Raw genomic sequence first — 25,431 nt, 5'->3', positions numbered from 1 at the left:
AGAGCAGCAGCCCAAGGGTGAGGCTGGAGGTTGCACGATGCTCCAGTGCCACCAGCTGCACAGCGCAGGGAAGAGCAGTGAGGAAAGGGGAGCTGCTGGGAGCAACACCCCAAGTGACTGGAGCTTACCCAAGGGTTACAACCAGGGTCAGACGAGATGCTTAACTCCCAAAGGGATAAGTGGCATAGATATGTTGCAGGAAAGCTCAGGCACGTGGGGGAATCCGCAGGGAAATCCATGCCCAAATGGTTGTCCCCTCGCTCCCACAGGGATAATGAAGTCATACCAGGCTTGGAAGATGAACCCTCAGCACCAGGGAAGACATATGTGTGCAGCTCAGAAGCAGAGGAGCTCTGGTGGGAATCCTCAACACTTCCTATATAGGATACCACTGGGGAAGCTGCATTCACATGAAGAGCCTTAAAAGCCTTTCTGTGACCCTTTAAACACACAATCCATCACACATCTACCCGTGGGTGCCAGTAGCGGTCATTTGGCCAGGCAGAACACACATCCTCTTACCTGAGCTCATTGTGCTTCAGCAAAGCTTTCCCCTCCTCCACTATCATGAGTAAACAACAGGGAAGTCCCATTAAGGACAAGGTAAAACGCGATCAAAGTCTCTGGCCTGCACAGAGGAACTCCTGGGCAAGAGCTCCTCCTGGAGGAGATTCCTCCTCTCGTGTCCTTCTCCAGCACCCAGCTCTCGTGACACAGCACTTCCATCCAGCAAATTCCTGGGCTTCCCTCTCACCTCCCAGCAGGAAGCAGCAGAACCTCGATGTCTGTAGGAGTCAGCAGTTATTACCTGTGTCACAGTCTACACACAATAGTCTACATCACAGTTAAAGAGATTAAAAGGAGGCTTTTAATCTCTTTAGACAACACTGTAGATGTGTGACTCCCACTTCCCAGCAGAGCTAACAAAGCCAGGGTACGAATAAAGCCCGTAGGGATATTAAACCAAAGGAAATGAAGTTAAAATAAGACATTTTTGCTCTCGTTTTCCTTCTTCCTGGATTCTACTGAAGGAAGCAGCAAACAGACAAACCCACAACCCAGTGGAAGCTGTAAAACTTTAACCTTCGCCAAACATAACCTCGAGCTTAGCAAAGCCTTTATCTGAGCCTGGAAGGTCAGCACAATGACAAACGTGGTTACCTGGGACAGCTCAGGCACCGAAACCAGGGAATAAAAGGAAAGGTCAAAAACCCAATACGGGACTTACAGTAACATGGAGTTGTTTTATTTCAAGGCTATTACACACAAAGCACTCACTGTGTTACACACACGAGTAACAGGCCCTGCCATAGAAATCCCTCACTCCACAGAGAGATCACACTGTGTCAACCAGGGAAGCCCAATCTGCTTTGGTGCATTGACCACAGCCAGACCAGTACCATAGAATTCCACTGGTTTGGGTTGGAAGAGACCTTAAAGCTCCCAGTTCCAATCCCCTGCCACGGGCAGGGACACCTTCCACTAGAGTAGTTTGCTCCAAGCCCTCTCCAACCTGGCGTGGAATGTTTCCAGGGATGGGACATCCATCACCACCACTCTGAGCATCCTGTTGACCCTCCCAAGTGATTTAACTCCCTTGTTCCCAGCTGGTGACCCAGGTTATGTGTTTCCCAAGAGTATTTTATACAGGAAACATGGCAAGAAGCAGAACAAACAGCGCAATAGAAATGCTCCCTTTCCCTGAGAAGTTCCAGGCATGTTCTTTCTTCTCCCCAGAGAGGTCAAGCTCCGGTCCCAGTAGGGATTTAAGGAAGTCCTAGACCTGCCTCTGTGAACAGCAAGCACCTCCTTGCCTATGAATTCATCCACGTGAAAGGCCATTTACAGTCACTGCTGCTGCTCCAAAGCCTCCTTCTTCAGAATAGGACTTCTGCCCTCAGGATTTGAGGCACTCGATTTAAAAAGCAAGAGGCTTCTGTCCCAGGAGGTGCTCCCAAAGCAACAGACCAGCTCCATGGCGCAGTCCTTGGTCAGGATCTGGGTGATCCTCTCCACCATGTCCCCATTGATGGCAAGGGCTCGGAAGTGGTCGAAGTCGCTGCGGCCCAGCTTGCGCAGGCGCCGGGCAGCCGCCCTGTAGCACTTCCAGGGCTGAGGCTCCATCAGCAGGTACGTGCACACAGAGGAGAGGAAGGCCAGGAACTCCACCAGGCCCCTGTCGCCGTGATTCAGGTGGATCCACATGGTCACAGACATGCAAAAACCAATGTCAAAGGTGGAGCGGCCAAACCGGCCCAGGTAGGAGCTCAGGAATGAGTCCCTGGCACTGGAGTCCATGATGTCCAGCTTGGCAAAGGATATGGAGGCAGGAAAGGGGCTGCACTGCTGAGCCCTCTCGATCAGCACAGGATCAATGTCACAGCACAGCAGGTTCAGATCCTTCCCAGCTGCAGGCTCCTCCAGGCTGCCTTTGCTCTCCTGAAGGCCAAGGAGATGCCTGTACAGAGCCACACTTAGCTCCTGCAGGAAGGAAAACAACAGTGGTTCACGGGGCCCACGCTGCTTCCTTACCACATTCCCAGCACGCAGGATCCCTCTCTCAGCACCAAGGCAGGAGCTTGCCCTCCAAGTTCCGAATAAACTCATCAACAAGCTCCCTTTCTGCAGCCAAGAGCATAACAGAGCCCTGACCACCAGGAAGTCAACCAGAGATGGGAATTAAACCTGCACCACCTCAAACCTGGGGTTCTGCTCCAAAAACTAGGGGCTTAGAAACAGGAATCTTGCTGGATAAACCCATCCAGCGTGGGGGTTTAAATGGCTTCCCTAGGAGAGCCTCAGGGCTCCCTGGTAACACTCAAAGCTCTGTCTAATGCCTAATTTAGAGTAATAGGTGTCATTTGCTGCTGCTAAAGCAAAAGCCATCCCCTGACCATTAGATGCAGCATGAGAGAATTCACAGGAGAGCCCCACTGAGTGGAAAGCGGATCCACCTTTTGCTAAAGGAGACCTGAGGAAGCTCCTGGGTGGCACCAGGAATGAGTGCACGGCCCATAGGAGCAGGCAGAGAGCATCCTCTAGCGGCAAAGTCTCCGCATCCCAAAAGAACTGGGCTGGGAATGCTTTTCCCTGGCCTGTTCCACAAGTTCACCTGCAATAGGAGCTTCACTTGTCCTTTAGCTGACGCCTCAGGGAGGGAGGGAAGCCATGGAAACAGCAGAGCTCCTGTCCCCACGCAGACTGCAACTGCACTCTGAATGAACCTGGATTTCTTAGGCACTAAATTCACACATGGATGAAGTTTCCTTTAAGGAAATTAATTAAAGGAAATTAATTCAGGAAATTCATTCCCCCTAATAAGGGGGAAAAGTATCTTTAGACAGTTCAATATTGCACGAGCACACACCAGAGCTGCACCTCTGAACCACCACACATCAGAGCTGCACAGGCACCTCTGAATCACCACGCAATGAAGCGTGCCCTGAGGGCAAGCCACCAGGCCAAAAAGCAGAATTAGGTAAAGAAAACGAGCTTTCAGATGTGAGATTGTGGATTTACCAGCTGGGCCACAGAACGAAAGATTCAGCTTCAAGTTGTGGCTCATGGACCAGTGATGTGACCCCACAGAACACACAGGGATGCTTTGCAGCCTCAGGCCTGCTCTTAGGGCAGCAGCTCTCCAGTACCTAGGACGCACAGCAGCCCAGAGCACTGCAGGGCCTCGGTGCAAAGAGGCCAGACCCCCAGCATAGCTCCTAAACCAACACAGAACCCAACCAGCTCCACCTCACCCCAACCTTCCGCCTCCTCTCAAAGACCTGCGAGGAGGCTTCCCACACATGGATCATGGAATGGTTTGGGTTGGAAAGGACCTCAAAGCTCATCCAGCCCCAACCCCTGCCACAGGCAGGGACCCCTTCCACTGGAGCAGGGTGCTCCAAGCCCCTGTGTCCAACCTGGCCTTGAGCGCTGCCAGGGATGGGGCAGTCACAGCTTCTCTGTGCACCCTGTGCCAGCGCCTCAGCACCCTCACAGTGATGCAGAGGGATAACCAATATACAAGGGGGTTAGAGGAATTCGCTTGCTTAAACAAAAGTATTGTCTGCTGTAAACACCTATCATGCCTACTAAGCAGAACAAAGGCACAAACTACTGATAAGGGGAGAAGCAGAGGTCTGGTCCTACTGATAAGCAACTACTGACAAGGAAAAGGGGATGCCTGAGTCTACTGATAAGGGGGAGTAGCAGATGGTTTATGGCTGGGATACCGACCAAACCCTAAGACCATGCGTGGAGATTAAAAGGTGAAAAGTTTAGCGTGACCAGCAGGTCGAAAGAGGTGATCCTGCCCCTCTGCTCTGCTCTTGTGAGACCTCATCTGGAGCATTGGGTGCAGTTCTGGTGTCCTCAGCATAAAAAGGACATGGAACTGTTGGAACAAGTCCAGAGGAGGCCACGAGGATGAGCAGGGACTGGAGCACCTCCCGTATGAAGACAGGCTGAGGAAGTTGGGGCTGTTCAGCCTGGAGCAGAGAAGCTGCGTGGAGACCTCAGAGCAGCTTCCAGTGTCTGAAGGGGGCTATAGGGATGCTGGGGATGGACTCTTCATTAGGGACTGCAGTGACAGGACAAGGGGTAACGGGTTCAAACTGAAACAGGGGAAGTTGAGATTGGATCTAAGGAGGAAATTCTTTCCTGTTAGGATGGGGAGGCACTGGAATTGGTTGCCCAGGGAGGTTGTGAGTGCTCCATCCCTGGCAGTGTTCAAGGCCAGGTTGGACGAAGCCTCGGGTGGGATTATTTAATATGAGGTGTCCCTGCCTATGGCAGGGGGGTTGGAACTGGATGAGCTTCAGGTCCTTTCCAACCCGAACTATTCTATGATTCTATGATCCTATAAGAGGAAGGCTCATTTACTTCATCTTGAGACCCCTGCCCATGACCAGAGGGGGGCACTGCGCAGGTGCAAAGGACCTTCTAGCTCATTATAATACGAAGCGGGGATAGATACTAAATACGTATAGGTGTATCAGTAATCTAATGCATATGTATGCCTTAAGAGAATAAATGTAAAGGAAAAACGACCCTGGGCGTGCATACTTTGGAGGAGCTCTCCCCATGCACCTCAGCGCAGAATAAAGCATACCTCCTGTACAGCTTTAACGAGTTGTGGAGTCAATCCGCGTATCGACAGGGAAGAGCTTCTGCCTCAGGTCCTACCTGAGCTTCCCCTGCTCCGGTCTGAACCCATCACCCCCTGTCCCAGCGCTACAGTCCCCACGCAGGGGCACATCCCACCCCAATACCCCAAGCAGGGGCATATTCTGCCCCACTGCCCCCCCCCCCCCCCCCCCAGCACGGCAGCCGCTGCTCCCGTCCCGCTCTCCCCACAGCCCCACCGCCGCGGCCCACCCCTCCGCCGCCGGGCCCTTACCCCCGAGTTGCAGCCCACATCGAGCCCCAGCAGCGGGCGTGCGGAGGCGGGGAAGAGGCTCCGCAGGAGGCCGCGGGGCAGGAGGCGGACGCGGCCCTCGGGCGGGTGGAACCGGGAGTAGTTGGGGAAGTTGCCGTAGGGCGCAGCGCCCGGCTCCGGGCAGGGAGAGCCCTCGCCCATGGGCGCCGCCATCTTCGCGCTGCCCTCGCGCGCCCCAAACGAGCACCGGACGCGAGAACAAACGTTCCGGGGAAGGAAGGTTCCGGGGGGTGGGGGAGCGATCGCGCATGCGCTGGTCTGCAGCGAGGCAAAGGAGGGGCAATAGCGGGGTGATGGAGGGGCAATAAAGGGGCAAAAGTGGGACAAAGGAGGGGCAATAGCGGGGAAATGGGGTGGCAATGAAGGGGTAATAGCAGGGCAGTGGTGGGGCAATAGCAGGGCAATGGAGGGGCAATAGGGGACAAAGACAGCAATGGTGGGGCAATAAAGAGACAATGGCAAAGCAATAATGGGGCAGTTCGGGGCAGTAACAGGGCAACAGAGGGGCAATAGCAGGGTAAGGGTGGAGCAATGATGGGGCAATGCTAGGGCAATAATGGAGCAACAGCAGGGCAATAACAGGGCAATGGTGGAGCAATAATGGGGCAATGGCAGGGCAATTGGGGCAATTGTGGGCCAATAGCTGGGCAATGGCAGGGCAATGGTGGGGCAGTAAGGGGGCAATAGCAGAGCAATAACAAGGCAATAATGGGGCAATAACAGGGCAATGGTGGGGCAATAAGGGGGCAATAGTGGAGCAATAACAGGGCAATTGTGGGGCAGTAAGGGGGCAATAGCAGAGCAATAACAAGGCTATAATGGGGCAATAACAGGGCAATGGTGGGGCAATAACAGGGCAATAATGGGGCAGTGGTGGGACAATGACAGGGCAATGGCAGGCTGCAGCCTTGCTGGGCTGACAGTTCAGTGATGGGGACAAGGGAGAGCTTCCATGGGACCAGCACAGCCCCAGCGCCCAGCTCCAGTCCTCCCAGGTCCTTTTCAGTGGAAAGATGGATTCTGAGTGATTTGGTGTAAAAACCCGGTCTCATCACACCAGGGATGGGGCCAACCACGCAGGAGTCACCTTTGCTCAGAGATGCCATGGGGACACTGCGGCCCAGAATAGGGGTTCAGGCTTGGGGAGATCATAGGATCCCAGACTGGTTTGGGCTGAAGGGACCTCAAAGCTCACCCATGGGCAGGGACCCCTTCCACTGGAGCAGGGTGCTCCAAGCCCCTGTGTCCAACCTGGCCTTGAGCACTGCCAGGGATGGGGCAGCCACAGCTTCTCTGGGCACCCTGTGCCAGCGCCTCAGCACCCTCCTAGGGAAGAGCTTCTGCTTAAGAGCTCAGCTCAGTCTCCCCTCGGGCAGGTTCCAGCCATTCCCCTTGGCCTGTCCCTACAGGCCCTTGTCCCAAGCCCCTCTCCAGGTTTCTTGTAGTTCCTTTAGGTTCTGGAGCTGCTCTGAGGTCTTCCTGGAGCCTTAAACCTCTTAAGGACTGATCTTCAAAGTCGTTTCTAACCCAGACCATTCCATGACCCTAAAAACACCCAAAATATCCCCAAACAGCCCCGCTCCCTGACCTGAGAATCCCACCCCCCACCGTTCTGACCCCCCACACACACCCCATCCTGGCCCCCCCCAGCCCCAAGACACCCCCAACGCCCTCCCTCAGCACCCTGGGGTCACCCCGGGGTCCTCGTGTCCCTCGCCCCCCATCATATGACCGGCGGCGCCACGTGCGTGTGCACCCGAGCCCGGACTACAACTCCCGGCGTGCCCCGCGCGGGGAGGGGGGGGGGGGGCGACGACGACGACACCTCGCGCTGATTGGCTGCGGCCGTGGTTTGAACGGGGCGCGCGGCGCGGCCTACACCCGGTGGCGGCGGAGCGGGAGCGGGTGAGGGCCCGGGATGGGGCCCGGGTGGGAGCTGGGGTTCCCCCTGCGGGGCTGGGAGGGAGCTGAGCAAGCCCCGAGGGGCTGGGAGAAGGGATGGGGGGAGCCGAGCTCCGCCAAGGGGGTTTGGGAGGGGCTGGCGGGGGGGGGGGGGGAAGCTGACCCCCCCCCCCCCCCCCCCCAAGGGGCTGTGAGAGGGGGTGAAGGCAGCTGAGGCCCCCCAAGGGGCTGTGAGGGGATGGAGGGAGCTGAGCTCCCCCCCCACAAAGGGCTGTGAGAAGGGGTGGAGGGAGCTGGGGTCCTCCAAGGGGGGTTGAGAGGGGCTGGGGGGAGCTGACCCCCCCCCCAATGGGCTGTGAATGGGGCTGGGGGGAGCTGAGGACCTCCAAGGGGGTTTGAGAGGGGATGGAGGGAGCTGAGGTCCCCCAAGGGGCTGAGGGGAGCCGAGGGTCCCCAAGGGGTTTTGAGAGGGGCTGGGGGGAGCTGAGCCCCCCCCCCCAAGGGGCTGTGAATGGGGCTGGGGGGAGCTGAGGCCCCCCCAGGGGGCTGTGAGGGGATGGAGGGATCTGAGCTTCACCCCCCCAAAGGGCTGTGAGAAGGGATGGAGGGAGCTGAGGTCCTCCAAGGGGGGTTGAGAGGGGCTGGGGGGGGAGCTGACCCCCCCCAAGGGGCTGTGAATGGGGCTGGGGGGAGCTGAGGACCTCCAAGGGGTTTTGAGAGGGGCTGGGGGGAGCTGAGCCCCCCCCCCAAGGGGTTGTTACTGGGGCTGGGGTGAGCTGAAGCCCCCCCAGGGGGCTGTGAGGGGATGGAGGGATCTGAGCTTCACCCCCACAAAGGGCTGTGAGAAGGGATGGAGGGAGCTGAGGTCCTCCAAGGGGGGTTGAGAGGGGCGGGGGTAGCTGAGGACCCCCAAGGGGCTGTGAGAGGGGATGGAGAGATCTGAGCTCCCCCCCCGCAAGGGCTGTGAGTGGGGCTGGGGGGAGCTGAGGACCCCCAAGGGGGTTTGAGAGGGGATGGTGGGAGCTGGCACCCCCCCTCCCAAGGGGCTGTGAATGGGGCTTGGGGTGGGGAGGGAGCTGAAGTCCCCAAAGGGGCTGTGAATGGGGCTGGTTGCTCTGTGGGGGCCAGAGAATGGGGAAAGGAGGCTGCAAGCGGTGGGGAGTGGGGCTGGGCTTGGCTGGGGGGGGGGGGTCTGAGCGTCATGGGGGTCTTACTCCTTTCGCTGCCTGTCCTGCTCCAGCCCCCCCGAGCTGCTGCCCTGGTGTCAGGAATGAAGCACCTCAAAGGAGCTGATCCTGCTGCCCCGAGGGACAACTGGGAGGGCATCGAGCTGCTGCTGGCCCAGCTCTGGGTGAGCAGGGGGCCGGGGGGGGGGGTCTCTGCTGCTGGAGCTGTGGAGGGGAGAACCCTCTCGGGGGTGCCCTGTGCTGTGGTCTGACACCTTCCCCATCCCCAGGAACGCCTCTCGCCAGCCCTGGGCCATGCCTCTGGCACCAGCCAGGCCTCGTGGCTGCGGAGGAGCCAGGCCTGCGACCAGGTGCTGCGGGTGTGCGTGGAGCAGATGGGCAAGGCTGGGGGCAGCCCGGCCAGCACGGGCAGGCTGCTGAGCGTGGCCGAGGCCGCCTGCCAGGGCTACGTGAGCGCCGTGCCGCAGCCTGCCCCCCTCTACCTGGAGAAGATCCTGTACCACCTCCTGCGGAACACGGCCGCCCGGGCCGGCGGGGCCTGCTGGAGGGCGGCTGAGCTCCTCCGAGCCCGGCTCCTGGCCTCCCGCCTGGACCAGGCACCTTCCAAGGACTTCAAGGCCATCGCCTACAGCAGCTTCGGCTTGCTCTGGAGAGGGGGCTCCTCACTGGCAGAGCCCAACTGGCCGCAGGAGGAGGCTCAAGCTGTCCTCTTGGTCCGCCTGCGAGCCCTGCGCTTCCTCCTGCTGCTGGAGGAGGATGGGGAGACTTTGTCCCCGCTGCAGCCTCCCTTCTTCACCTCCCAGACAGCCCAGCAGGCTGCTGCTGCCGCTGCCTTGTACGAGGCCCAGCGGGAGCCATCCTCAGCTTTCCTCGCCCAGCAGCTCGGGGACTGTTTGCTCGCAGTGCTGAGGAAGGAGGCGACGGAGCCACCAAGCCTCCAGCAATCCCTCTGCTTCTTCGAGCTCACCCAGGAGCAGTGCCGGCACCTCTGCAGGGGCAGCCAGTACAGGGAGGCCAAGAAGGCAGTGAAGGAAGCAAGGAGCTTCCTGGGGGCCAGCAGCAGCTCCTTGAAGTCCTTCAGTGCCCCCCTGGCCCTGCTGGAGACCGGGGTGCAGCTGAGCCAGGCTCTGGCTGCTGATGCTTGCCCGGCAGAGCCGCTCTTCTCCCAGGCTGCAGCAGCTCTCAGGGACGTGGCAGCGGTCTCGGAGCGGTTCCTCCTGGTGCTGGCTGAGAGCTGCCAGTTCGTCAGCTCCACCCTCAGTGAGTGCATGAAGAGGAGCAAGCAGCAGCCCTTTGGCTGGGGAGATGTGTTTGACCTCTGTGCCTTCACCGAGGGGAGCTGCCGTGTCCTGCACAGGCTGCTGGAGAGGGTAAGGCTGGGGTGAGCAGATAGCGTGGTCCATCAGAGCCTCTGTGAGCGCCTGCTCCAAGCTTGATGCTCCCCTTAATCTGTCAGTGGAGTGTCTCCAGCACCCCCATTCTCAGCAACACTGCCTGGTGCTGTCCAGGCTCCATGGATGCTGCTTTGCTCTTTCCGGTGTCTGAAGGGGGCTATAAAGACGCTGGAAAGGGGCCTTCGTCAGGGACTGGAGTGATAGGACAAGGGGTGATGGGTTCAGACTGGAAGAGGGGAAGTTCAGGTTGGAGCTAAGGCAGAAGCTCTTCCCTGTGAGGGTGCTGAGGCGCTGGCACAGGGTACCCAGAGAAGCTGAGGCGCTGGCACAGGGTACCCAGAGAAGCTGTGGCTGCCCCATCCCTGGCAGTGCTCAAGGCCAGGTTGGACACAGGGGCTCGGAGCACCCTGCTCCAGTGGAAGGGGTCCCTGCCCGTGGCAGGGGGTTGGAATTGGATGGTCTTAAGATCCTTTGCAACTGTCGTGGTTTAAACCCAACGACAAACCTCATTCACTCGCTCCCCCTTCTTGCCCTCCTCCTGCTCCTGGAGGGACGGAGAGGAGAATCAAAAAGAATGCAACTCCCACGGGTTGATATAAGAACAGTTTCATAACTAAGGTATAACACAAATCACCACTGCTACCACCAATAATAGTAATGATAAAGGAAATAACAAGGGAAGAGAATACAACACCTCAACAGCCAACCAATAACTTGCCCCACTCCCCCCAGCCGAGCACCGACCGATACCTCCTCCAACCCTGCAGTCCCTGCCCTTCTGGGTAACTCCGTTACATCCTGGGCATGACGTGCTGTGGTATGGATACCTCTTTGGTCAGTTTGGGTCAGGTGTCCTGTCTCTGCTTCCTCCCAGCTTCCCCTCCTCCCTGGCAGAGCATGAGGCTCAGAAAGTCCTTGGTCAGACCGAATGTTTGAGCAGCAACTGAAAACATCGGTGTTATCAGTGCTGTTCCCAGGCCAAAAAATGAAAACACAGCACTGCACTAGCTACTAAGGAGAAAAATAACTGCTACTGCTGAACCCAGAACAGCAACCCAACCTGGTCTCTGATTCCCTGCCTGCCACAGGTTCCTCCTGAGAGTGTCAAACAGAAGCTGATGGTGAAGCAGCTCCTGTACCGCAGCCTCCAGCTCTTTGCCAACGTGGCCTATGATGCCCTCCAGTGCTCCCAGGTACTGGGGGTGGAGGGGACAGTCTCTGGCACCGGGGATCGGTGAGACCTTTGTGGTACTGGGTAGCTTCTCCCTTCAGAGGGGACCTTGGTGGGGTTGGAAGGGGCTTCTGTGTGGGCTGTGGGTCCTTGGCAGCTTCTTGCCAGTCCCTTCTCCCCACAGCCATTGCAGGGCTGGCCAGGCCTGGAGCAGCTCGCAGTGGGCTGCAGGAGGAGCGTGGAGTGGATGCTGGAGGCACTGGAGGGGCTCCCTGAGGACGAGCAAGCCAAGTACCTGGATGCCACCGGTCAGTGCTGTGGGGGGTGGCAGCAAACCTGGCTCCTTGGCCATGGTTTGGGTCAACCACAGTCACAGAACTCTGTGTCTGTGTCCCCAGGGGGTTCTCTGCCGCGCACAGGACGTGGCTGGTGGGGTTGGGCAGGGGGTGACAGTCCCTGGCTGGACAAGGAGAGGGTCCTTCTCTCTCCAGCACATCTTTAATGGCCGGCTTTGCCTTGTGCAGTGTCGTGCACCTTCAAGCTGGCGTACATCTTCTACAGCCAGAACCTTCACGAGGAGGCCAGCTCCATCTGTGAGCCCCTCTGCAAGGGGCTGCAGGCACTGGATGCCTATGCATGTCCAGAGATACCCGCGGAGAGGGTAAGTGCTTGCCTGATGCTTCCAGCAGTAACAGGGCTGAACTGGGCAATCTGGTCCCAGTGCCAGGGGAGCAGAGGAGGGGATGGCACCAGCTTTTGCTCCTGGAACAATTCCGCTTCCCTGCCTCTGCCTCTGCCTTCCCTTTGCCTAGAAGGAAACTGGAGGATGGGACATGGAACACAGTGAGTTTGCTCCTGTGGGAGGCTGAATCCTGTTCCCTCTGCTCTCCCTGCAGCTGCACAAGTGCTTCAGGCTGCAGGTTGAGAGCCACCGCAAGCTGGGCTGCCCAGGGAGGGCCATGGCCTGTGTGGAGCAGTGGCTGCTGGCGCTGCGGGGCCGCGCTGGGGACCTACTGACAGAGCCCATCTCCCTCTGGGTCCGAGTCAAATCCGAGGCTGGGAAGCAGGGGCATGAGGAGCTGCGCTTAAGGTAAGACCTGGGGTGGGTGTCCTGAGCTGTCCCCATGCTGGGACTGTGGTGCTGCTTCTCCCTGTGAGACCACTGCAGTGTGCAGAGCCCTAGCCAGTCCCAGGTGTCAGAGGGGCTGAGGGCTTCATGTCTCATTGTAACCAGTTCAACACTCTAAATCCCATCGTGATTATGGATGCACGGTACTGTTTGTGGAAGCAACAGGAGTACAGATTTGGAATTGCCATTGATAGATTCACTAACTGCATTAGAGCTAAAATTCAAACTAGCCAACAAGTAACTGAACAAGAAAACAAGTTAGACCACGTGGTAATTCGTTGAACTTAGTTTCATTGGGTGCCATCCAGTAGAGTTGAGGCACAAATCTCACCCAAGAGGTGTCCCTGCTCTGGGGAGGAGAGAGGATCAAGCCCCTGGACTTGGTGGGGTCATATCCTCATCAGGAAGCTCAAATGCCCAATTTATACTTTGAGAAGTGGAGGTAAGGCTGGAGTCAAATTGCTGGCTTTGGTCACAGGTTGGGCAGCTGCTTTCTCATCCTGCTGTATTTGGTGTGTAAATGAGAGATAATGAGAGTCTTGGCTGCATCCCTGGCACCCAGGGGCATAACAGGACTATGACAAATCAGCATCACCCCCTCTTCCACCCTGCTGAGGCCACCCACATCAGGGTCCTGCACTCATTGCTCCCTTCAGCACATCTCCCAAGGCCTCGGGCCTCAACCCCACACCCACCTACAGCTCCCATTTCCCCTAGGACCCTGAAGGACGGCTTGAAGGGGCACAGCCTGGACACGGAGACCTTGGTGACCGTTCTCTTTGCGGAGCTGAAGGCCTACAAGACCGTGCGAGCGGACACGGGGCAGGAGCGCTACAACGTCCTGTGTGACCTGCTGGAGCTGTGCTCGGAGGAGAGCGGCCGCCTGCACGAGCGAGCTGTTGGCCTCACAGAGCTGGCCCAAGTGTTGTGCTACCACAGCTATTCCCAGCAGACAGAGTGGTGGGTACACACCGGAATACTGGGATCATCTCCCAGGGTCCCTGGGAGCCCCCAAGGAGCATTTGAGGGCCCTCAAGGGCAGTTTTAAGGGTCTGGAGTGGTACTGCTCTGACTCTGCACTGTTTGGGGTCCCTGCCCTCCAATGCTCCAGGGGTTCTGTGGGTCGAAGGCAGTTTCTAACCCCTCTCTCTGGCAGCTCCTCCCTGGACTCTGTCCAGGAAGCCTTGAGGCTGCTGGAGCTGGTGCCCAGGAGCACCCAGAACCAGGACCAGCTCCTCGATGACCAGGCGCAGGCTCTGCTCTGGCTCTACATCTGCACCCTGGAGTCCAAGCTGGAGAAGGTAGGCTGGGGCTGTGGGATGCCAGAATGCATCCGGATCCAGATCTGGAAATGCCTTGGGGCTCCATGCATGTGTTGGGTGCTCTCCTCAGCCTTGCTGGCAATGCTCAGCTCTGCACCACGGCCACCAAAAGCCACCCAGACCCTGCTGGAAAGCCTGTTGGTGTCTCTTAACATGCTGCCTTCTCTGCCTCTGCAGAACATAGAGAGGGAGCAAAGAGCCAAAGCTCAAGGGCTGAAGCACACAGAAGACTTTGAGCCCAATGATCTCAACTACGAAGGCAGGCTGCTGGAGGAAGAGTTTCTGTATGACGGCATCTCCTTCAACCTGGAGACAGAGACTGGTGAGGACACTGGAGGGTTTGGGCCCTTTGTGAAGAGGCTTTGTCTGGAAGCACCTGGTTTGAGATCAGGGTGTCTCAGACCTGTGGTGTGCCCTCAGCTCTGTCCAAAAACCTGGATGACGCCTTTGCCTTGTGGAAGCAGCTCCTGGCAGCCCCAGGCATCCCAGCTGTGCGCAGCCCTGAGCAGACTGTAGCCTCCCTGCGCCTTCTGGCAGCTCTCTACAAGCTGATGGCCAAGGTAACGCTGCTGGGGAGGAGGCTGGTGGGACATCAGCCTCCCCGGGCTCACAGAGCCCCTCCAAGGTGGTCTCTGAGTGTAATTGGGGGTGTTCTCTGCCCACAGCCCTTGCAAGCCCTGGAGAGCTACCTCCTGGTCAAAGCCCTGTGCAGCGCACTTGGAGACAGCCTGGGCACGGCCAGTGCCCTGTGCCAGGTCACCAAGCTGCTCTTCCAGCTGGAATGCCCCAGCTATGCCCAGGTAAGGCTGGCAGGGAGGGAAGGGGCCATGAGTTGAGCCCAGCCTTACCTGTGGCTGCAGCCCTCATGTTGCTGTGGTGTTTTCCAGCTCTTCCTGGAGGAGACAGAGTCCTGCCTGCAGAAAGCCGACAGCAGCGACAATTCCTATGTGGTGCTGCAGCAGAGCTGCCTCCTGCTGCGCAGCCACCTGTGCTGTGTCACCCAGCAGGTGAGCTCCTGCAAGGCTTCTTCTGCATCAGAAGAGCAGTGTTGAAGGCCAGCAGGAGGCTGCAGCAGCTGCTGTGTCCTCGACATAAGGATATGGAGCTGTTGGAGCAAGTCCAGAGGAAGCCATGAGGGTGATCAGGGGCTGGAGCAGCTCCCATAGAAACCAGGCTGAGAACATTGGGGCTGGAGAAGAGAAGCTCTGTGGAGACCTCAGAGCAGCTTCCAGTGTCTGAAGGGGGCTACAAAGATGCTGGAGAGGGACCTGCATCAGGGACTGTATCAGGACAAGGGGTGATGGGTTCAAAGTGAAACAGGGGAAGTTCAGGTTGCTGTCCAGGCTCCATGGATGCTGCTTTGCTCCTTCCAGTGTCTGAAGGGGGCTATAAAGATGCTGGAAAGGGGCCTTTGTCAGGGACTGGAGTGATAGGACAAGGGGTGATGGGTTCAGACTGGAAGAGGGGAAGTTCAGGTTGGAGCTGTGGCTGCCCCATCCCTGGCAGTGCTCAAGGCCAGGTTGGACACAGGGGTTTGGAGCACCCTGCTCCAGTGGAAGGGGTCCCTGCTCGTGGCAGGGGGTTGGAACTGGATGATCTTAAAATCACTTCCAACCCAAACTATTTCTTTGAGCTCCATTTCAATACCTGTGTGTAGGGACTTTGGGCATGGAAACACCTTGGCCTGCAAATGGTGACTCTTTCTCTCCCTGCAGTTTGAAGAGGGTCTCTCCCTATTGCTGAAGGTGCTCCAGAACATGGCTCTGCAAAAAGTCACCAAGGTCTGGTACCTGCTGCGAGCCCAGGTCCTGCAGCTGGTGGCCACCTACCTGAGCCTCCCCCTTGCCCGCCTCTCACTGGAGCTCCGGCAGCAGATCTTTGAGCAAGGTGAGCTGCTGGGGGTGTTAAAAGCCTCCTGCTGAGCACCAGGCTGACAGGGACCATGGGCAAAGCTCAATGCACATGTTTTACCTCTGGCCTTCTCCAGACCAGCCTGTTTGGGGTGAGGAGAGGGGATTTGCTGGGGCTGGGGAGGGTCTTGATGCTGATACCCAGAGCTGCCCTCACACAGGGTGGAAGACACCTGAGACTGCTCTCGTTGAAGCCCAGAAGCTCTTCCGCAGCATCATCCTCCTGCTGATGGGCAGCAGCGTGCTGGGATGTCAGTCAACAGCATCTGATGGGCAGTTTGTGGATTATGGTGAGTTGGTCACTCCTGCGGACCACAGCCCCGCTGCTCCTCCACAAAGAGTTGGGCTCCTTCCCTGCCTCTGTGAGGAGCAGCTCTGGTCACCTTCCTGTCCTGCCTTGCAGGGGACAACCTGCTGCTGAAGTGGCAAGTGCTGGCTGACGTGCTGGCCTGCTCGGAGCACCTCGTGGCTCTCCTCAGTAGGTTGGAGGTTGTGTGTAAAGCCAAAGCCTTCTGCTTGGAGGCTGTCAAGCTGGCCATGAAACTGCAGGCCACGCGGTGGTGAGTTCACCATGGAGGGGAAAACAGCCTGGCCCTAGGCTTGGCCCTAGGCTCAACCCAGGACAGGGGTGCTTGGTCAGAGATGAGCTGCCCTTGTGCCCGCAGGGGATGTTGGTGTCTGTCCCTTTGGTGAGGGACTGGCCCTGGTGGGGAGGGTTTGGCACCTTCTCGGCTTGGTCTGGAGCAAGCGTCTGCTTTGGGGAACATTATTCCATGAATTCATCTTGTCAGGTCAGATGTGGGCTCGTTCCTCACTGCCCATCAGCTTCCCTCCCACACTGCCCTAGGGATGGAGTGAGAGCTGTTGGGGGGTGGTCCCTCGAGGGCTGTTTTTCCCCTCTAGGTCTACTTCCTTCTTGATGCTGAAGGCCCAGCTGGAGCTGCAGCAGAGCGAGCTGGAGCTGAGCCACTTGGACCTGCAGCAGGCTCTCTTCATCCTGGAGCCTGACAATGGTGAGTCCCTGCTCTGGGCTGGAGCGGGGCAATGGAGGAGGTGAGCCCTAAGCCTAGGCAGCTCCAGAAAGATCTGCCTTGTGCACGTGCTCCCCATCATCACGGGTGCAGAGGTGGGAGGTGACTCTCAGCCATGTTTTGGCTCATCAAGTGACTCCTCCAGCCACTAAAGGTGTAGGTGGGGAAAGCAGCATCTTTGGCTCTGGCTTCTGCACCCCTCCTCGGGCTGTGGCGGTCCGGGCTGAGCAGGGAGGACCCAAAGAGCCATCCTCTCCACCTGCAGAGTTGAAAACCAGCAAAGAGCAGCAAGGCCACGTGAAGATCCTGCCCAGGAAGGGCAAACTGGAGGGCAGGAAGAAGCAGGACTCCATCTCCGAGCCCCCTGGGGAAGAGGAGGGTTTCCTGAAGGGCCCCACGCTGGCATTTGTGGCCACCGTGAGTGAGCCAGGGAAGGTGGATGCCCTCACTGCCTCCCCGGAGCTGAAGCCTGCGAGGAGGAAGAGGCCGGCCTTCCTCAGCCACCCCACAGCCTGCCCCTGCTGCCTCTGCTCCGACCTCTGCCTCTCTGCTGTCTGCCTGCGCTGGCTCCTCTCCTGTGCCCAGGCTGAGCTGGCAGCGGGCAGCACGGCCAAGGGGCTGGCTCTGCTCCGTGCCGTGGTGCCGCGCTGCGCCGCCGTGGCCACCCGCTTCACTGCTGTGCTGCAGGACAAGCTGACGGACGTTTCCACCAGCCAGGACCCGCCTGCACTGGAGCTGCTGCACGAGCTGGTGGCCTCTTGCTATGCCACACTGGCCCTGCAGAGCCTGGCCAGCCCCCAGCTGGCAGAGGAGCTGGAGCCAGGGCTGAAGTTCTTGGTGTCCTGCAGGCCCCACGTGCCCAGCCTGGAGGTCTCCAGGGCCACGCTGCTGCTCGCCAAAGCCACAGCCATGTTTTGCCACGGTGACTCCATGGATGCCATCTTTGCCAGCTCTTGGAGCCAGCAGCTGCCCACACTGACTCCAACAGAGCCTGAAGTGGTGGCCGTGCCCCAGGCCCTCAAGACAGCCAAGGCTCAACCCCAAAGGAGCAAGAAGACAACCTTGGCTGCAGCCGTGCCCAAGCCCAGAGTGAAGAAGAGCCAAAGAACAAAGCCCTTGGCTGTGCCAAGCACCGAGGACGTGTTTGCTCTGAGTGACCTGGAGACGGAAGTGCCTCCCATCGTCATCCGGCCAGTGACGGTGCCCTGCACCCCACACCAGAGAGCGCGTCTCCCCTCCAAGGCCTGCGCAGCCCCGGGCCCCAGGACCCCCTTCACCATCTTCAGCGAGTCCTCCCCACCAAGCAGCAAGGCCCAGCTCCTGCGAGCACCCAGAGTGCTGGGGAGAGTCAAGACTCGCCTGCAGGTGAGTGGGGAGGGAGGTGAGGGGCAGCTCCATGTGCCCAGCACCAGCCCCAGCACCCGCTGTCCCTCTGCTCCAGGTGACATTCAGCGATGACAGTGACCTGGAGGCTCCTGCAGCAGGGGGGACCCCCTCAGCTTCTCGCAAGCCCTCCTGCTCCGGGAGAGCTCGGTCCCCACGGCCCACGAGGTCCAAGGGGAGCTCGCAGGGGCTCAGCACCCGCAGGAGCTGTGCCCAGCCCCGCAGAGGGCGGCCGGGCACCTGCAGGGCCGGGGCTACGGATGAGAGGAGGGAGCGAGCGCCCCGCAGGGCTGCCAGCAAGAGAGCAGAGGAGGAGTGCGAGCTTCCCAGGGCCACGGAGGCAGAGAAGACGGAGGAAGAGCTTCAGATCAGCTTTGAAGTGTTGCAGGACTCTGAGGAAGAAGCCAAAGCCCCAAGTGAGCTGGGCTGCCCCTGGGTTTGGAGGGGTGTTGCTTTCATGCCTCTCTATGCACTTGCAGGGGATTGTCCCCATCAGTCCCAGGGACCAGACATCTCTGTCCCTTTTTCCACAGGCAGGAGGCAGCAGTCTCAGCACAGGCAGGAAGGTGCAGGCAGGAAACACAAGCAGCAAGTGGCTGGTGGGGATGTCGTTGCAGTGCAGTGCCTGAGCAGCAGGGACACGCTGCACCCGGAGGGCACCCTGCCTACAGCTGGTGGTGAGCACCCGGCACGGTGTGGTGGGGAGGTTTGGGTGCTGGGGAAAAAGCTGAAGGCTGAACCTGTGGATGTTGGTGGCAGCTCTGCAAAACCATGCTTAAAATGGTTAAAACCTGCAGGCAGAGGGTAAAAGAGCTGAGGAGGAGGTGTGAGAGGGGCTGCTCCCCATCCGTGTCTTTATCTTGACCCACAGTGGGGTTTTCATCCCAGTTCCTCACCATTTCCTGAGGAAGGGAAGTGGGTGAGTGCCTGAGTGGGCATCAGGCTGCTCACCAAGGGGAGCATGGGGCTGCCCTGTGAGCTTCCTGCACGTGGGATGCTGGTCTTCAACTGGGAGCTGGTGACTGTGCTGGGAGCACCACCTCTGTCCCCTCTGCTCCCCTCACCACCACTTGATGTGCACTGCCGGAAGCTTCCATGACTGATCCGGCCCTGGGCTCTTCCTGCTTTGTCCCTTCCAGATGTCTCCTTCCTGGACACAGTCCTCAAGCTCCTGAAGGACGCTTTTAACTGCATCAGCCACTGCCCTCCCAGCACCCTGCACAGCCAGCTCTGCCACCTCCTGGCTCTGGCCACGGGCAGCCGGGACCCCCTCTCCACCGCATACCTGCTCTCCGAGTCCCTCTCCATCACCACCCGCCACCAACTGCTTGATGTCATCCACAGGAAGATCCAGTGCGTCCCTCGGTGTCCCCCTCTTCACTCCCAGAGCATCACAGAGAAGGGTCTTGCCCTTTTGGGGTGCTTATTCCCCTTCTGAGTGCCTTTTCCTCTGCAGCAAAGGGAAAAAGTCAGTGGGGGACGTGGCCGAGCAGCTCAAGGGGCTCTGCCTGCAGGAGGGGAGCAGTGCCCAGCGCAGCCAGCACCTTGCTGAGCTCGAGAGGCTCTTCATGTTCAGCTCCACGGGGCTGGGGCCTGAGGAGCGGGACAGGTTTGGGATGCAGCTGCAACAGATCCCCAGTGGTAAGAGCCGGTGTGAGTCCAGTGACACAGGCAGCTCATTGCCCAGGAGGGTGCTGGGTGACACTTGGCTGCTGTCCTTATGCTCTGGGTGTGACTTTCAGGGGTGACTGTGTGCATATTGACCCTCGCCAGCACCCAGCCTGGCTCCATAGGGGACACGCTGCTGCTGACACGGCTGGAGAAGGGCAGCACCCCTGTGAACATCCGCATCCCCACGGCGCTCACCAAGGTGAGAGTAGGGATGGGACAAGGGCAGCCCTGCCATGCCAGGGGCTCGGGTCACTGCTCCCTTCCTTCTCCAGGCCCCGCTGCGCTCAGTGCTGAGGGACTTTGACACCATCCAGAAGGAGCAGAAGGAAGCCAACGCCTGCACGGACAAGCAGGACTGGTGGCTGCGCCGCTTCGAGCTGGACCACAGGATGAAGGTAGGGGGGAAACCACCCTATGGGGGTATATTTCGAACAGGGTTTGGGGTCCAGACCCCCCCCCCCCCCCCATGACTCTGACCTCTTGCAGAGCCTCATCGAGACCCTGGAGCTGCAGGTTCTGGGCTGCTGGAGGGGGGTCCTGCTCCCCACCAGCCCCGAGCCCACTCTGGCAGAGGAAGCCACCCGGTTGCACCCCCAGCTCCTCCAGTGTGGCTGGAGGGACACGGATCCCACCCTGCTCAAGGTGCTGGGCTGGGGCAGGAGCCCGGGGAGCTGAGCCCTTACCTGGCCTCTGCTCTCACCCTCTTCTTCCTCCCTGCAGGCACTGCTGAACGCTGCTGACCTCCTCTCCCCCTGCGATGTCCAAGCTGTGGCCTTCAGCCTCTGCTCAGCAGAGCCCCGCCGGGCTCAGCTCCTCTTGCAGGAGGCAGTGGAGAAGCAGAAAGCCTGCACCAAGCAAAGCAGCAGCTCCCTTGTCCTGGTTCTGGATAAGGTGAGAGCCCTGCCCTGCATCACCTCCTCCTGGCTCTGCAGCCTTCCTCCTGCTCAAACCTTCCTCCTCCTCGTCTCCCAGCACCTACAGAAACTGCCCTGGGAGAGCATGGGGTGCCTCAAGGCTGTGCCTGTCACCAGGCTCCCTTCCCTGCGCTTCCTGCTCAGCTACTCCCTGGCACAGAAGGTGAGAGGATGGGGGGGACCCCCACGTAGCCCAGCCTTGGGGTGGGGGGGATCCCCCAAACCTTGCCCTTGACCCCCCGGTGTCCCCCCTCCTGCAGCAGGCAGGGTCTGTGCTGAGCCGTGGCGTGAACCCCAGCAGCACCTTCTACGTCCTCAACCCGCACAGCAACCTCAAGGGCACCGAGGAGCGGTTCCGGGGCTGGTTTGAGAGGTGGGTGAACAGTGCCTGGGGGGCTGCAGGGGTTGGGGGGGGTGGTCTGTGCCCCCCCAGCCTTCCTCACCAGTATTCCCACAGTGAGCCCGGCTGGAAGGGGGTGACAGGAGCTGTCCCAAGCCCGGAGCAGATGCAGGCAGCCCTCCTGGAGCACGACCTCTACATGTGAGCATCACTGGGGCTGCTTGGGGCCACCCTGTGGGGTAGGAGGTGACACCAGGGCTCACCCAGGGATGCTTTCTCCCTGTAGCTATGCCGGTCACGGAGCAGGCGCCCGCTTCCTGGACGGGCAGACCATCTCCCGGCTGGAATGCCGCGCTGTCACCCTGCTCTTCGGCTGCAGCAGCGCCCTGCTCGTCGTCAGAGGCAGCCTGGAGGGCTCCGGCATCATCCTCAAGTACATCATGGCTGGCTGGTGAGTTATGGGGGGGGTGTCTCTCTGTGAGGCTGATGGGGGGGTGGAGGGGGGTGTTCATGCCCAGGGTGGGATCTAAGCCCCTTTTCCCTTGCAGCCCCTTCGTCCTGGGGAACCTGTGGGATGTGACAGACCGGGACATGGATCGCTATGCACAGGCACTGCTGGAGGGCTGGCTCAGGGGGGGCTCAGGGGCCCCACTCCTTGACTACATGGCCCAGGCTCGTCAAGCCCCCAAACTCAAGTACCTCATTGGGGCAGCCCCTGTTGCCTATGGGCTGCCCGTCTGCCTGCAGTGAGGGCTGGGGGGGGACACTGAGGACTTGGGGGGGGGGGGGGGGGATGTCTGTCTTATTTATTTTAACAGAAGTGCTTTTAGGCGTTTGTTCTGTACCAATAAAGCTGCTGCTCTTTCACCTGTGTCCCCCCCATGTGTGTTCCCCTCTCCCATTTGCCCTCAGTCCCCAGGGCTGGACCCCCCCAGGGAAGGTCACTGAGGCTCCTGCCTTCCTCCTCTGCTGCTGGATGGGACCCGGAGCCCCCACTCTTTCCCCCCATCCTTGCTCAGGGCCCCTGTCGCCATGGCACTGCTGGGTTTAGCCTTTGCTCCTGTTGGGGGGGGGGCACCTTGGATGTCCCTCCCATGGGATGGACACGGTTCTTGGGATGCTGGAATGTGCCCCCCCCCCCCCATACACACACTCCCAACGTGGGGCGGCTGCTGCCTCCTTCCCACCTCCCCCAGGCGCCAGGGGGCGCTGTGGGGCGGAGCAGCGAGAGGAGCGGGCGGCGCCGGAGCGTCGCGGCGGCCCAAGATGGCGCAGCCGGTGCCGGCGGGGGAGCTGCCGCTGCCGCAGTTGGAGCTGCTCAAGGGGCAGCTCGACCAGGTCCGGGGGGGCTGGGATGGGCTCTGTGGGGCGGGGGGGACCTGATGGGGGGTTCATTGGGGCTGCTGGGGGCTTGGTTGGGAAGGGGGGGATGTGTGGGTCTAGCGTGGGCCTGGGGCTGGTGTGTGGGGCCTGACTGGGCCCGGGGGGGGGGGCTATACTGGGCTGAACTGGGCTGTAGGGGTTGGAGGGGATGAGTGGGGCCTGCCTGGGTGGGAGGGGCTGTACTGGCCTAAACTGGGTTAAACTGGGCTAAACTGGGCTATGGAGGTTGGAGGGGATGGATGGGGATGGGGAGGCCGTATGGGGGCTATACTGGGCTGTGGGGGTTGGAGGGGATGGGTCTTGGGTTGATGTGTGGGGCCTGACTGGGTGGGAGGGGATGAACTGGGCTATACTGGGTTAAACTGGGCTGTGGGGGGATGGGGCTGAGGTTGATATATGGAGCCTGACTGGGCAAGGGGGACTGTACTGGGTTGAACTGGGCTAAACTGGGTTCAACTGGGCTATGGGGGCTGGGGTTGATGGGGGGTTATGTGGGGGCTATACTGGGCTATGGGGGTTGGAGGGAATGTGCGGGGCTGGGGTTGATGTGTGGGGCCTGGCGTGGCAGGGAAGGGGCCTGTACTGGGCTATACTGGGTTAAACTGGGCTATGGGGTTTAGAGGGGATGTATGGGGGAGGCTATGCTGGGTTGATGTGTGGGGCTGGGGCTGATGTGTGGGGCCTGGCTTGGCAGGGAAAGAGGCTGTACTGGGCTATACTGGGTTAAACTGGGCTGTGGGGTTTAGAGGGGATGTATGGGGGGGGCTATGCTGGGGTTGATGTGTGGGGCTGGGGCTGATGTGTGGGGCCTGGCTGGGCTGTGGGCACTGGGCCCCAGGGGATACAGGGCTGGGAACAGGGGGGTTGCCTCATCCCCATGCGTGACACAGGTCTGGGGCCACCCCTGACCCCCCTTCCTGGTCCCCTCCCTGTCTCCAGGAGGTGGAATTCCTCTCGTCCTCCATCGCCCAGCTCAAGGTGGTGCAGACCAAGTATGTGGAAGCCAAGGACTGCCTCAATGTGCTCACCAAGAGCAACGAAGGCAAGTGGGGTCCGTCCCCCCCTGAAGCTAGGACCCCCCTCCCTGCCTTTGCACCCCAAAGCTGCTTCTTCCTGCTCTGAGCCCCCCGCCCCAAGCCCCATCTCCCCCCTCTCGGTGCCAGCAGGGAACCTGGGGGGGGCCCCCATGTTGTTCTGGGCCCCCCTCACTCTCCTCTTGCCTTTGCACAGGGAAGGACCTGCTGGTGCCGCTCACCAGCTCCGTATCCTTTTCCTGCTCCCAATTCCCAACCCTCCGGGCTCTCTGTGCCAAACCTTTGGCATCCCGTGGTGCTGCCGGTGCCCAGCACATCCCGGCTTTCCCGCTGGAGCCCTGTACCCCTCGCAGCTCCCATTCCCTGCTTTCCCTGACCCCGTTCCCAGATGTACGTCCCGGGGAAGCTCTCGGACGTGGAGCGAGTGCTCATTGACATCGGCACCGGTTACTACGTGGAGAAGGTGAGGGGGTGGTGGGGGGATGCTGTCAGGTTTGGGTCTTGGAGCTCCCCCTCACTCCCTTTTCCCCCCCCTCACTCCCTTTTCCCCCCCCTCACTCCCTTTTCCCCCCCCTCACTCCCTTTTCCCCCCTCACTCCCTTTTCCCCCCTTTTCCTCACCCAGGAAAAAGAGGGAAAATGGAGTGAAAAGGGGATGGAAAAGAGGACAAGAGGAAAGGGGGAAAAGGGCAGGGGGGGAAAAAGGGGAAACGTCTTCCTGCCCTTTTCTCCTCTCCCCCCCATCCCTTCTTCCCCTATGATGACTTCCCTGTCTGAGGGAAGGAGGGAACAGGGAAGAAACCTTTCCCTTTGCCACCCTTTTTTCCTCCTCTTGCTCTTTTCCCCCCCTTTCCCCCCATCCTCTTTCCCCTCCTCTCACCCCCCCTTTCCCCATTTCCCCCCCCATCCCAGTCAGCCGATGATGCCCGGGACTTCTTCAAGCGGAAAATTGACTTCCTGACCAAGCAGATGGAGAAGATCCAGCCGGCGCTGCAGGAGAAACACGCCATGAAGCAAGGTGAGACCCCTGCTCCCTCCCTCCCTCCCTGCCCCGGGGCTGGGGGGCCCCCAGCACCCCCTTCCTGACCCCCTGCTCTCCCCCCAGCCGTGGTGGAAGTGATGAGCCAGAAGATCCAGCAGCTCACAGCCCTGGGAGCAGCACAAGGAGCCACCACCAAGGCGTAGCCTCCACCCTCACCCCGGGATGCAGCAGAGGCTGGGAGGTGGGGTGGGGGGGGAGCTGTGGGGCACTGCCCCCCTTTCCCTACCTCTCCCTGTCCCCATTCCCTGCTGGCTCTTCCCAGCGGTGCCCAGCAGCACTGGACCCCTGTTTTTGTAGGCAGCATGGAATAAATGGGACTTCTCAACAGGGGGGGCTCTGTGGCCACACCACTTGGAGCAGCCTCATCCCAGGAATGCCGCTGCTCCAGGAATCCCTTCCCCTAAACACGCTCCGTGTGCCCCCAAACAGAAGAACTTTATTCCCAGCTGAGGCCCTGTCCAGCCCCGCTCCACTGGCACAGGGACCCCACACGGCTCCCACCCCTGTCCCTCCCCCCAGTATCTACATCCATGGGGCCACCCCCTGTAGGGCAGGCCACAAAGGTCCAGTCCAGGGCCACTGGGGCTCACACGCAGGGCAGTGGGGTCTGGTGGGGCTCGAGACACCTGCCTGTGGCAGTCCATGCGTCCCTGTTGAGGTGACAGCCTCGTCCCCTGCCCTTTAGCGCAGTCCATGTGTCCCTGTTGAGGTGACAGCCTCGTCCCCTGCCCTTTAGCACAGTCCATGTGTCCCTGTTGAGGTGACAGCCTCGTCCCCTGCCCTTAGCGCAGTCCATGTGTCCCTGTTGAGGTGACAGCCTCGTCCCCTGCCCTTTAGCACAGTCCATGTGTCCCTGTTGAGGTGACAGCCTCGTCCCCTGCCCTTAGCGCAGTCCATGTGTCCCTGTTGAGGTGACAGCCTCGTCCCCTGCCCAGAGCTCAGTCCACGTGTCCCTGTTGAGGTGACAGCCTCGTCCCCTGCCCTTAGCACAGTCCATGTGTCCTGCAGCTCCATGTCACCACATCCCCCGGCCTGTGGCAGTCCCTATGTCCTCAGTTGAGGTTTCACCCCGTCCCCCTGCCCATAGTTCAGTCCCTGTGCCCCCTGTTTAGGTGTCATCTCATCCCCCTACCCACCAGTCAGTCCATGTCCCCAGCTGAGGTGTCACCTTAGCTGCCCACAGCT

General features: G+C 59.8%; 4 protein-coding genes across 7 annotated transcripts in view; 2 read left to right on the top strand and 2 right to left on the bottom strand.

The window, feature by feature from the left end:
- Positions 1-5,484, bottom strand: part of LOC136003793 (keratin, type II cytoskeletal cochleal) — a 70,571-nt gene extending 65,087 nt beyond the window's left edge. For both annotated transcript variants that reach the window (XM_065659726.1, XM_065659724.1), the window contains exon 1: positions 5,396-5,484. The gene's annotated coding sequence lies outside the window, so the exon portion shown is untranslated. The remainder of the gene's footprint in view (positions 1-5,395) is intronic.
- BCDIN3D (BCDIN3 domain containing RNA methyltransferase) lies at positions 1,188-5,632 on the bottom strand. Its single transcript, XM_065659736.1, has 2 exons — positions 5,396-5,632; positions 1,188-2,481 (listed from the first exon to the last, which is right to left on the bottom strand). Exons 1-2 carry the CDS (start codon positions 5,585-5,587, stop codon positions 1,849-1,851), a joined length of 825 nt encoding a protein of 274 aa, XP_065515808.1. The 5' UTR covers positions 5,588-5,632; the 3' UTR covers positions 1,188-1,848.
- A 1,657-nt stretch (positions 5,633-7,289) lies between these two features.
- ESPL1 (extra spindle pole bodies like 1, separase) lies at positions 7,290-21,556 on the top strand. Of its 3 annotated transcripts, none has more exons than XM_065659709.1 (31): positions 7,290-7,339; positions 8,577-8,687; positions 8,793-9,893; positions 11,006-11,110; positions 11,273-11,396; positions 11,613-11,749; positions 11,985-12,178; positions 12,935-13,177; positions 13,374-13,518; positions 13,717-13,861; positions 13,960-14,099; positions 14,205-14,339; positions 14,427-14,546; positions 15,255-15,426; positions 15,611-15,739; positions 15,853-16,009; positions 16,353-16,462; positions 16,746-17,845; positions 17,922-18,279; positions 18,397-18,540; positions 19,003-19,216; positions 19,320-19,504; positions 19,606-19,733; positions 19,807-19,929; positions 20,021-20,176; positions 20,255-20,425; positions 20,507-20,611; positions 20,712-20,821; positions 20,906-20,989; positions 21,075-21,239; positions 21,337-21,556. In XM_065659709.1, the coding sequence occupies exons 2-31, from the start codon at positions 8,607-8,609 to the stop codon at positions 21,536-21,538; spliced, it is 6,483 nt and encodes a 2,160-aa protein (XP_065515781.1). In that variant the 5' UTR covers positions 7,290-7,339; positions 8,577-8,606; the 3' UTR covers positions 21,539-21,556. The 3 variants fall into 3 exon arrangements, with proteins under 3 accessions (XP_065515781.1, XP_065515780.1, XP_065515782.1); XM_065659708.1 differs by having other exon boundaries at positions 20,709-20,821; XM_065659710.1 differs by lacking the exon at positions 20,021-20,176 and having other exon boundaries at positions 20,709-20,821.
- Positions 21,557-22,018: 462 nt separating this feature from the next.
- Positions 22,019-24,573, top strand: PFDN5 (prefoldin subunit 5). Its single transcript, XM_065659738.1, has 6 exons — positions 22,019-22,126; positions 23,111-23,213; positions 23,402-23,433; positions 23,594-23,668; positions 24,117-24,222; positions 24,310-24,573. Exons 1-6 carry the CDS (start codon positions 22,055-22,057, stop codon positions 24,387-24,389), a joined length of 468 nt encoding a protein of 155 aa, XP_065515810.1. The 5' UTR covers positions 22,019-22,054; the 3' UTR covers positions 24,390-24,573.
- Positions 24,574-25,431: the final 858 nt, after the last annotated feature.

The sequence above is a fragment of the Lathamus discolor genome, chromosome 23 (assembly GCF_037157495.1).
Source record: "Lathamus discolor isolate bLatDis1 chromosome 23, bLatDis1.hap1, whole genome shotgun sequence".
Lineage (NCBI taxonomy): Eukaryota > Metazoa > Chordata > Aves > Psittaciformes > Psittacidae > Lathamus > Lathamus discolor.
Note: the sequence above shows the minus strand (reverse complement) of the source record. Positions and strands in the feature narration are given on the sequence as shown.